This window comes from Staurois parvus, unplaced genomic scaffold, assembly GCF_062004578.1.
Source record: "Staurois parvus isolate SC_StPar_1 unplaced genomic scaffold, SC_StPar_1.0 ptg000061l, whole genome shotgun sequence".
NCBI lineage: Eukaryota > Metazoa > Chordata > Amphibia > Anura > Ranidae > Staurois > Staurois parvus.
In genome coordinates this window covers 5,489,530-5,501,845 of record NW_028317857.1, presented here as the reverse complement: position 1 = coordinate 5,501,845, position 12,316 = coordinate 5,489,530, and the positions used below count along the sequence as shown (strand labels likewise).

General features: G+C 42.5%; 1 protein-coding gene across 10 annotated transcripts in view; it reads left to right on the top strand.

Moving 5' to 3' along the window:
- The window catches only part of PARD3 (par-3 family cell polarity regulator), an 814,686-nt gene that overhangs the window by 494,310 nt on the left and 308,060 nt on the right, over positions 1 to 12,316 (top strand). For all 10 annotated transcript variants that reach the window (XM_089668705.1, XM_089668703.1, XM_089668701.1 and 7 more), the window contains one exon: positions 9,817 to 10,044. In XM_089668705.1, coding sequence (XP_089524831.1) covers positions 9,817 to 10,044 — 228 coding nt within the window. The remainder of the gene's footprint in view (positions 1 to 9,816; positions 10,045 to 12,316) is intronic.

Sequence of the window (12,316 nt, the reverse complement as noted above, 5' to 3'; positions counted from 1 at the left end):
AGGAACTGGCCAAATTTCAATCCATGTATGGGCACTGTAGTTGTAGAGAAGTTGATCTCACCCGATTGACTTCTTTACAACTACCCTGTCAGATTTTCCCCATTCCCCAGCTATGGCCTGCAATGCTGATCAGTATATTCTGACAGCGGAGAAGTTTCCCCGCTGACAGAATACAATAGCTCAGCACGGAGCATTCCCCAAGCCTCATTGAGTGTGTGGATGGGGGAATCGAGTCTGTGTTTTTTTTTTTTTTTAATTTTCTGAACATTTGATTGTCATTTGAAAGATTTTGTTTGCTTTTAACAATTGATTTTTGGAGTAAATGGACGTTATTGAAAACAATTTATGGTAAACTGTTAGAAATGCATTCAAAATTGTACCCATCTATGGCCGGCTTAATGTTCCCGGAGGAGTATCTGTGTCTAGCAACAATCCTGAGGTCTGACTTAAGCCCATCTATACTTTAAAATTTAGAAGGGTTGAAGTCAGGCCTTAACAGTTTTTCTAATGTGACCCCCTCCTACCCCAGGAGCAGCCTCTTGTGCCACTGACAAAAAGCAAGCCTAGGAATCATTCAGAGAATATTCATTTCTAGCACTTGCAGCTTGATAGGTGTGTTGAGAACCTTATCAACAAAAAAGAAAAGAAAGTACCCAGTTCAACTTGCCAGCCAGCTAGCCAACAACCGAATTAACCTGTCTAAGAATATGCGTTTAAAAACAGGGGTTTAGTTAGCACACATTTGCAAATGCATACGAAAGCCACAGAACCACGTCACGGCACCCTGATGTTCTGTGGTCCTAACTCTACAAATTTTGAGAACCCTCATAGTAGAGGCACATGCATTTTAATTGCTAGACCAAGGGCAGGTGAACCAGAGGGAGCCCACTCCTCCTTAAAGGCACGGGAGCGCACTGGACACCCAGCATATAGCACAATGGCAGCCAGGGCATCCAGTGCACCCCCTCACCAACAATACAAAAAGTGGTCACTGCCTAAGTCCTATAACTGGCTTTTGCAACAAGGAACATGGACGGGCAACGCATATCAACAAAAAAGAAAAGAAAGTACCCAGTTCAACTTGCCAGCCAGCTAGCCAACAACCGAATTAACCTGTCTAACAGTATGCGTTTAAAAACAGGGGTTTAGTTAGCACACATTTGCAAATACATACGTAAGCCACAGTGCCACTTCACGGCACCCCGATGTTCTGTGGTCCTAACTCTACAAATTTTGAGAGCCCTCATAGTAGAGGTACATGCATTTTAATGGCTAGACCAAGGGCAGGTGAACCTGAGGGAGCCCACCCCTTGTTCCTTGTTGTAAAAGCCAGTTATAGACTGGGGCAGTGACCACTTTTTGTGGTGTTGTGTTGAGAACCTTACCTGAAACTTGCATTGAGAGCCTTGCCCAAAAAACATGCTGCTACTGACCCAATATGGGTGAATTAAGACAGAATGTCTTAAAATGCAAATATGTCTCCAGTGTCATATCAGTAGCTAAATATATCTATACTGACAAATTCAAAAATTAAGTCTTAACCAGTCTATAAGTAGACTTCTTATTGACTCCCTGCTATGATATGAATACTGTATAATCAGAGCAAACTGTATTTGACCCTTTACAAGCTCTTGCTTGAACCTTCAATTGCTTTGCAAATAAGTGGCCAATCAAAGGCACAAGAATAGTGTTAAATGCCATTAAACTATTCTAGGGTGCAGAAACAGCTGTTGATGTCTTTAAGGTAATTGCTATGAATTCCTGACTAATTTAATAGTCTCCATTTTATATGAAAGAAAATTGCGGGATTGCTCGCTAAAGGAAAGAAGTGAGAATTAATAAAATTATTAAACTTGTAAAATATTTATTTAGCAGGATAGTATTTAGCAGTTATTGGAAAGAATCTATTAGCCTGAAAGAATTTCCCTTGAGATGGTCTATTAAAATTCTTATTCATGCTTTTACATTATACTGTTTTTTGGCTGTAAAATTGTTGGCATTGTGCAAGTTTTCTCTGTTAAATGTCTGAAATTTATTTTCCTTTTAAACGGATAATTCATTTACTTGCAGAGCACATCACTAGAAATCTGCCTTCTGAGTAACTGCAATTATGTTTATTTACATTTTTGGCCCTATGAACAATCTTTAGGGACAACGTAAAGGTGGGCAAATCAGATTGTGTGCAGAATATTATGTTTAATAAGCCCTGCTCAGTCAAAATTGCTAGCCATGTGATAAGACAGCACCTGAGGTATCTTCTGCCATCCTCCCTACACCCTGTTTATAATAAGATGCAGCAGTTTGTGTCACAACCTACTGCGCTGGAAAATAAAGTACTGAAATCAGTACTGGATGTTTTTTTTTTTTGTTTTTTTTCTGGGGGTTTTTTTGTTTTGTTTTGTTGCAGCATATACCACCGCAATGCAGTGGTGTGATTGGACATCATAGGAAATTGCTTTGCCCTTTTTTTTGGACTGCACTGGGCAAGGCTGCCCAATACAAACCATGTGAATGGGTGCTAAGAAAGAAGTCTGCAAATGTAGCCCCTGTATTTTGTTCAGTAGAGAGTTTTTTTTAGGGGATGCAGCACCACTTATGGCCTATTGCCTACCTGGAATTACCTAACTTGCCAAAAATCCTTCAACATCTCAAACAATAGATTTTAAGTGTCTTGGCCAGTTAAGGAGCAAATTCACATGGTCATAGTGACTGCTGCATCTCATTGATTCCATTGCTGGCCAGTGTGTACATGTGGGCTCAGGGTGATAGTAGCCAAAGCTTTAACTGCACACTGGTGCCACCTACATTTTTTATCAGCATGGTGGGTTGCAGTCCAGTGCATCACACTGCAGTGCGGCCAACAGCCACAACACTAGACCCTCTAGATGTACTAGGCATCACTGACCCCCAGCTCTGCAATCTAAAGCTGCATTTAGTTTTTTCTTTTGTTTACCTTATTATTGGTCTGCCCTGCTCCCGGCCACCATTCTCACCTAGACAAGAATATCTCTTCGGCCATGAAGCCTGCTGGGAGATATGCATTTTCTTTTTATGTGACTAAAGGAGAATGGGCCTGGTATTGGGGCAAGGCCAGGCCTACCAGAAAGGTAACTGCCACCTGATAAAATTGGCAACAAAATTTGTGGTGTGGGACCCGGCTTGTCCATGGCTTAAAGGGCAGCAAAGTTCCAGTTTAATGCATTGTAAACTGTATTATTATTATTATACAGGATTTTTATAGCGCCAACAGTGTGCTCAGCGGTTTACAATATAACGGGAGACAATTCAGCAACAATACGGTTCAATACAAGAGGGAAAGGAGGGCCCTGCCCCTTGGAGCTTACAATCTAGGAGGAAGGGGCTAGTGGTACAAAAGGTAGTAACTGTGGGGGATGGACTGGTTGGAAGAGTAGAAGATTTCATTATTAGCTGAGGGCAGGATAGGCTTACCTGAAGAGAAAGGTTTTCAGAGATTGCCTAAAAGTGAGCAGAGTAGGCGATAGTGTGATAAATTGGGGTAGAGAGTTCCAGAGGATGGGGGAAGCTCTGGAAAAGTCCTGGAGACGAGCATGGGAGGAGGAGACAAAGGAGCTAGAGAGCAGGAGGTCTTGCAAGGAGCGGAGAGTACGGTTTGGGTGATTTTTAGAGACAAGATCGTTGATGTAATTTGGGGCAGAGTTATAAATGACTTTATACGTTATTGTTAATGTTTTGAATTTTATCCATAGGGCACTGGGAAGCCAGTGAAGGGATTGGCAGAGAGGGGTGGCAGATACTGAATGGTTAGTAAGGTGGATAAGTCTGGCAGCAGCATTCATGATAGACGGAAGAAGGGATAGCCTGCGATGAGGTAGGCCAATGAGGAGGGAGTTACAATAGTCAAGGCGAGATATAACAAGGGAGTGAATAAGTTTCTTAGTGGTTTTCAAGGTTAGGAACGGGCGTATCTTGGAGATGTTGCGGAGGTGAAGTCTACAAGATTTGGACAGTGATTGGATTTGGGGGTGAAAGGACAGATGGGAGTCTAGGATTACACCTAGTACCCTGGCATGAGGGGAGGGACTGATAATTGTGTTATTGATCTTGACGGAGAAGTCAGGGGAGGGGGCACGGGCTGGGGGGAATACTAAGAGCTCAGTTTTGGAAAGATTGAGTTTGAGGAAGTGGAGTTACATCCATGCCGATATGTCGCTTAGTAGGTTAGTAATGCGAGAGGAGACTGAAGGGGCGAGGTGAGGGGTAGAAAGATAGATTTGTGTGTCATCAGCATAGAGATGGTACTTAAAGCCATGGGAGTTTATCAAGTGACCAAGGGAGGAGGTGTAGATGGAGAAGAGAAGGGGTCCGAGGACAGAACCTTAAGGGACCCCAACAGAAAGAGGGAGTGAAGAGGAGGAGGCTGCGTTATAGGTAACGCTGAAGGAGTGCTGCAATAGGTAGGAGGAGAACCAGGAGACAGCAGAGTCTCTAAGGCCAAGAGAGTGGAGTTTTTTGAGGAGGAGGAGGAGATGTTCAACCATATTAAAAGCCGCAGAGAGGTCAAGTAGTAAGAGTATGGAGTAGTGGCCATTGGTTTTAGCTGTTAGTAGATCATTAGTGAGTTTTAGTAGTGCAGTTTCAGTGGAGTGGAGTGAGTGAAAGCCAGACTGTAAAGGGTCAAGAAGGTTGTTGTCGGTGAGGTGGGAGCTCAGGCGATTGTAGACTAAGCATTCTAGGAGTTTAGAGGTAAATGGCAGCAGGGAGATGGGTCTTAAGTTGTTCAGGTTGGTGGGGTCCAGGGAGGGCTTTTTAAGTATGGGAGTGATGTGCATGCTTTAGAGGGGAGAGGAAGGCACCAGTAGAGAGGGAGAGATTGAAGATGTGAGTGAGGGAGCATAGGATGGAAGAAGAGGGTGACCGTAGTAGTTGTGAGGGGACAGGATCCAGGGGGCAGGTGGTGAGACGGGCTTCTGAGAAAACCTTAGTGACCTCTTCGGTAGTAGCAAGGTCAAAAGAGGAAAGTGTTGAGGGAGGTTTAGTATAAGGTATGCTAAGTGGGATAGATGTCTGTGCAGTGGCGATGCCCCTACGAATTGCGTCAATCTTGTTTTTGAAATGATTTGCAATCTCATTTGCAGTGAGTGAGGTACTGGGTGGAGGTGGAGAAAGTAGAGAGTTAAAAGTAGAGAAGAGACGACGAGGACTGGATGACAAGGTATTAATAAGAGTGACAAAGTAGGCTTGTTTGGCAGCATGAAGGGAGGAATTGTATGTTGAGAAAGCAGATTTATATCGGGTGAATGCTTGCTGGTATTTGGTTTTACGCCTCAATCACTCCAGTGCACAGCTATGTCTCTTAAGATTTCTGGTGTCGTCAGTCTGCCAAGGTTGTAATGGTCGGGGCCTGATGCTTCGTGTTGTTAGAGGAGCAAGTGAGTCTAATGTGGATGAAAGCAAACTGTTGTAGACAGCAGTGGCCAGGTCAGGGCAGGACAGGGGAGAGATTCTGTCGTGGAGTTGGTCAGTTGCAGAGTGGAAAGGAGCAGGGTTCAAGTTGTGAAGGTTTCTGCAGGTGATTGTTTGCTGCTTGGAGGGATAGGTGTTTGAAGACGAGGACACTGTGAAGGTGATGAGATTGTGATCAGAGAGAGGAAAGGGGGTGTTTTTGAGGTTGTAGGGAGTGCAAAGATGGAAGAAAACAAGGTCTAATGTATTCCCATCAGAGTGAGTGGAGGACTGTATACATTGTGCTAATGCAAAAGATGAGGTTAGGTTGAAGAGTTGGGATGTAGCCGGGTTGTTGTCATTAATAGGGATGTTAAAATCTCCGAGAATGATAGTGGGTAGTTCAGAGGAGAGAAAGTAGGGTAGCCAGGCGGAGAAATCATCAAGAAAGCGGGACATCGGTCCAGGAGGCCAATAGATCACTGTAATCCTCAGAGAAATGGGAGAAAACAGCCGGATGCAGTGAGTCTCGAAAGAAGAGAAGGATAGAGAGGGTGGGTTAGGGAGGACTTGAAAGGAGCTCAGTGGGGTAGAAGCAAACCAACTCCACCACCTTTCTAACCACTGGGTTTCGGTGAGTGGGTCCAGATGAGGCCTCCATAGGACAGTGCTGCGGGAGAAGCAGAATCTGCTGCTTGGAGCCAGGTTTCTGTAATTGCTAGTAGGTTAAGGGAGCAGGAGACAAAAAGGTCATGGACAGAGGTGAGCTTATTACAGACAGAGCGGGCGTTCCAGAGGGCACATGAAAAAGGGAGGGTGGTTTTTGGGAGCTTGGGGACTGATGTTAAATTGAGGGGATTGCGGCTATTCCTGGAAGAAAGAAGATGCCTGGTGTGGGGGTGAGATACTGGAGGACCAGGGTTTGGGGAGATATCCCCAGAGGTTAGGAGAAGAAGGGTGAGGTAAGTAACATGGAAGCGGGATGTACACGAGTGCACATGCCTTCCAGTCCTGGTGTTTGTATCAGCAGGAGAGTAAAGTATCAGCAGGAGGTGATGAGAGCAGTAGTAGGGAGATGGTAGCAGCGAGGGTGAGATGTACAAGTTTTGGGGTGGAGCAGAGGGGTAAAGAAGTGAGATTTTGGGAACGCAGGAAAGTAATATGAAAAGGAGTAGAGGGGACATATTAAAAGGTACACGGAGTGGGACTCAGACTTGTAAGAGATGTTTTCCAGGGTGTTTGCTTGCAGCCTGTCCAGCATGCAGTAGAGTTTCTTGTATCTTCCTGCTGCTTTAGTTCAACTGCTGTGTTTAACTGCGTCTTAGCACTCCATCAACGCAGCACTCACGCAAAAGCAGCACCTCGTCTCTGACTGTGCCCTCCATCTGTGATTCCCCCCATGAGCTGATCTAATTTTATAGGGAGATGGTCAAATGAGCACTCTTCTCCGCCCCAATCAGGAACTGATAAGGATCACATGAATAGGGGGGATGTTTCTCAAACAGACCAGACACAGACTACAGTCATAAAAAAGAGTGCAACTAGTGGTGAGAACTAATCAACATTATGTACACACTATTAGTTCTGAAATTAACAGGAGTCTATGCATTGTTGTAGTTAAGAGTAGAGGGGAGAGGAGATAGCAGCATTTACCTGTGAAAAGCAGAGAAGGCATGAATTAGACTGAGATTTTGAAATTTGTGGTGTGGGACCCGGCTTGTCCATGGCGTAAAGGGCAGCAAAGTTTCAGTTTAATGTATTGTAAACTGTATGATGCACTGTTCACATCAGCAGCTGCCTTCTAGTCTAGCTATTGCTTTAATTGGGCCCTTAATGTGTTGCACATTCACTAAAAAGTTCTTGCAGTTCCTTTTTAGAAAAGGCTTGTAGATATGTGTTAAAATATACCACTTCTGATGCTTTGCAACACTTGATGTGTTTTGTTAACTCCTGCACAACCCAATTGTCACAAAAGAGGCTCAAATCTCTCAGATCAGTTCATTTTATCAGGGGAGACCCTCAGCCTAGATTCAGTAATAGTTACTGCTGTAACTGGTAACCTTTCTCTGCTCTCATTTATTTCTTATCCAAAAACTTGTCCACAGCCAGATTACTTTCTGGACATCAAGCCACGTGTAATGAGCCTGGCATCCTCTATGGAGAGGTTGTCATTTAAGTACTATCTGCACAAAGCATCTTGAACTTGCACTTGACAAGCCAATACTAATTAATAAGCTGAGTCTGTGCTTTCCGTAAATGATGACAAGACTCTTAGGCATGTCCTACTACTTTATAACAACACTTTATAACACCAAGCACTTCTTTCAGATCATTGGACTAAAATGGAATTTAATTGGTGAACAACCACTGCCTATGTTCTTGGTTTTTACAGACCACAATGTAGCGTTACATGTGTTCATCTTTTAAAGAGGAACGTCAATTGAAACACACAAGATGGACTTTCTCTGTGTACAGTACAATAAGAGATTCCTATTTCTCTAGCAAAGCAAACATTTTACAACCTGTTCTCTTATGTTGTACACCCTAGCATTGGATAGTTTGCTGCTCACTGAGGCGACAGCACACTGTGCAATGACCACGTACAATGCTGATTAGCTGCAGAAGGGAACTCCACAGAAACATCGTTCCTGAACACAGTCTGTGCCCAGGGATGGTCGGCGGCTCAATTCACATGTAACTGCTCAGGTGTACAGTTGCATGCAAACAATAATGGCACTGGCCATTGAATTGCACAGAGTACACATTTGACAGCTGATACTGTTTGCACACACTGCAAGAATCAACTGATTTTCACCGGAGGCTGCCTGTGTGCGTCCGTGTGAACATAGCCTAACTCTTTGACCTGGTATCAAGAATTTTCAATATCCTTTACCTGTTTTGTAAATGATCAACAAAAAACATAAAATAATTGCTGTTTTTTCGTAAATGATGTGGTACTCTTAGGTCTTATATTAGTATGATTTGCCTCTGTGCTCAATCTCCCCTAGATCCACCCTAAATTTGCTGCTAAAAAGCACTGCATTCTTTCCTTTTTACCCTTATACTTCAGCTTTAGTTATTATTTCCTACTGCTGCTGGGTGAAACTGCTCTACAGTACAGGATGACAACCATTCAAATTTTATTGTCTTACAGTGTTCCTAGTCTAGAAGGAACTATTATATAGAAAGTGCCAAATGGATCCATTATTTAGTAATTTTCTGTTCTAAAAATTACACTTTCGTGGTTTTTTTTTTTACCTGCCCTTTGTATGTCTATGGCCATTGTTCGCAATAGTTATAGTAACAGTATATTTATATTCTCAAGTTTCAGCAGTGATTTGCAGGATTTTATGACTTCAGATTGATGGTAGATAGACAGATTTCATGTCAGAAATTTGGCCTCTGGCTCCTTTTAACAGTAATGTATATTATAAATCTGTGTATCTATTAGGAAAGCAGTGAAAGGTGTGTTTATCTTAAGCTGCCCATACTCTGATGGAAATCAGTGTGTGGCCATCCCTGCTAGAAAGATGTTAATAATTTAATCGACTTCTGTCGAAGTGACATATTGGTAAATGCTTCTTGATCAGTGTATTCTGACAGCTACAGGTGCCGCTGTCAATATGCAATTTCCAGGTGAGGGAATTCCTTCATACACCTTGATTGTATGAATGGAGGAGCTAACAGTGTATGTCCAGCTTTATCTCTAATTAATCTGTAGCTGTTTTGTGACCTTTGCAGGACATTGACAATCTAAACCATTAAATCTTAACTCTTGAGGCCTGTCAAACGTACAGGCATGACCTGACCACCCACAGATTATTACTGTTTTTTTTCTATTAGACATTATTATAAACACGCACATCACCTAAACTAGAGCTGTCTCATTGTGTATTTATTTCTGTGGAAGAGAGAGTCCAGTCATTTACCTCTGTGGCTGGTTTACTCTGATGGAAAGTGGACTGGATGGCTGTCATCTCCTTTGCCGGGACGAGATGGCTTCCTACCAGCAGATAATACAGTACCAACTGCAGCAAGTATGTGTGTGGTAACTCATAATATTTAATACACAGAACTGTTGCAAAGATTAGACTGCTTCCTTAGATCCATTTTTACAAAAACTTGGGGATTAAGACACGCTGTTTGTATATGCCAAGTTAAAAAACTGATAAAGAAAAACTGCAATGATAATGTTAATGGCGTAAAGGAGTAAACTTTATAAATGACACGATTAAGATTTGTAGCTTGAAAAATATTAATCTACCACAAAGAAATGGGAGATAGAAGTATGTAATAGATACACCTCCCCATAGAATTTCACTGAGGACATGAATAATCAGGCATGCTCTGTCTCGTACTAATACCAATTAACTTTTCCTTTTGACCTCTAAGGTTCCCCAAGCAGAGACGTTGGTCCTTCATTAGGCCTGAAGAAATCCAGCTCATTAGAAAGTCTGCAGACAGCCGTGGCTGAGGTGACTTTGAACGGTGACATTCCTTTCCATCGCCCACGCCCGCGAATCATTCGAGGACGAGGCTGCAATGAGAGCTTCCGAGCTGCTATTGACAAGTCCTATGACAAGCCACCTGTTGATGACGACGATGAAGGCATGGAGACATGTAAGTTATAGCCCGATTTTCTAGACGGGAGGAAAGGACAAAGTCATTTTGTGATAATTTTGCTTTAATCATTGTCAGCAGATTGATGGTTTTAATTGAGGATGTCCCTTCTTCCATCCAGTAATGAATATCTTCCACATTTATTTTGATCCTAACAGACCTTTATATAAAGCTTATTTCAAGAGCTTTCATCAATGTGCTGCTTGGGGCCATCTCTTGTGTGTATACAGTGCATTGAAAAAGTATTCATACCACATTTTGTCATGTTACAACCAAAAATGTAAATGTATTTTATTGGGATTTTAGGTGATAGACCGACACAAAGGGGCACATAATTACGAAGTGGAAGGAGAATGATAAATGGTTTTCAAAATTTTTTTTTTACAAATAAATATCTGAGAAGTGTGATGTGCATTTGTATTCAGCCTCCCTGAGTCAATACTTTGTCGAACCACCTTTCGCTGCAATTACAGCTGCAAGTCTTTTTGGGTATGTCTCTACCAGCATTGCATATCTAGAGAGTGAAATTTTTGCCCATTCTTTGCAAAATAGCTCAAACTCTGTAAGGTTGGATGGGGAGTCATGTTTTGCCGCAGATTCTCAATTATATTTAGGTCTGGACTTTGACTGGGCCATTCTAATACATGAATATGCTTTGATCTAAACCCTTCCATTGTAGCTCTGGCTGTATGTTTAGGGTCGTTTGTCCTGCTGGAAGGTGAACGTCCGCCCCAGTCTCAAGTCTCTTGCAGACTCTAACAGGTTTTCTTTTAAGATTGCGCTATATTTGGCTCCATCCATCCCATCAACTCTGACCAGCTTCCCTGTCCATGCTAAAGAAAAGCATCCCCACAACCTGATGCTGCCATCACCATGTTTTCGCGGTAGGGATGGTGTGTTCATTGTGATTTGCAGTGTTAGTTTTCTGCCACACATAGCGTTAGCTTTTAGACTAAAAAGTTCAATTTTGGTCTCATCAGACCAGAGCCCCTTCTTCCACATGTTTACTGTATCCCCCACATGGCTTCTGGCAAACTGCAGACAGGACTTCTTATGGCTTTCTTTCAACTATGGATTTGTTCTTGCCACTCTTGAGTAAAGGCCAGATTTGTGGAGTGCACGACTAATAGTTGTCCTGTGGACAAATTCTCCCACGTGACCTGTGGATCTCTGCAGCTCCTCCAGAGTTAACATGGGCCTCTTGGCTGCTTCTCTGATTAATACTCTCTTTGCCCGGCCTGTCAGTTTTGGTGGATAGCAATGTCTTGGTAGGTTTGTAGTTGTGATATACTCTTTCCATTTTCTGGTGATGGATTGAATGGTGCTCAGTGAGATGTTCAAAGCTTGGGATATTTTTTTTTTATAACCTAACCCTGCTTTAAACTTCTCCACAACTTTATCCTTTACCTGTCTGGTGTGCTCCTTGGCCTTCATGATGCTATTTGTTTACTAATGTATTTCAGGTACTTATATAGCGATGTCAATTTAAGCAGCATTTTGCATATATATTGTACATTCATTCACAACAGTCCCTAACCCTCAATGGGCATATAATCTAAGGTCCCTAACTTACATTCATACATGCACATACTAGGGCCAATTTAGATAGGATCCAATTAATCTACCAGCATGTCTTTGGAGTGTGGAAGTACACCGGAATACCCGGAGGAAACCCACACAGACACATTGAGAACATGCAAACTCCAGGCAGGTGGTGCCATGGTTGGGATTCGAACCAATGACTCTAGTACTGCCAGGTGGCAGTGCTAACCATTTAGCCACTGTTCTGAGGGCTTCATAGAACAGTTGTATTTATACGGAGATTAAATTACATACAGTTGGACTCTATTTTACTGTTTAGGTAACTTCTGAAGGCAATTGGTTCCTCTAGACTTTAGTTAGGAGTATCAGAGTAAAGGGGGCTGAATACAAATGCACGCCACACTTTTCACAATTATGTGCCACTTTGTGTTGGCTATCACATAAAATTGCAATAAAATACATTTACATTTTTGGTTTTAACACTGACAAATGTGGAAAATTTCAAGGGGTCTAAATACTTTTTCAAGGTACTGTAACAAATCTCTAGAATTCTGTTTTGGATATGTATGCTACATATATAAGGAAAAGTGGAGGTTCAGGAGAAATGACTTATAAGTAAATGTCAATGCCCATCTGTACTTGAACGCCTCACTCACTGGGTAGTCACAAGAGCTGACATAAAACAGTTATCAAAGGAAAGTGCTATCCTAAAAGTAGTTGCGCAGGATGA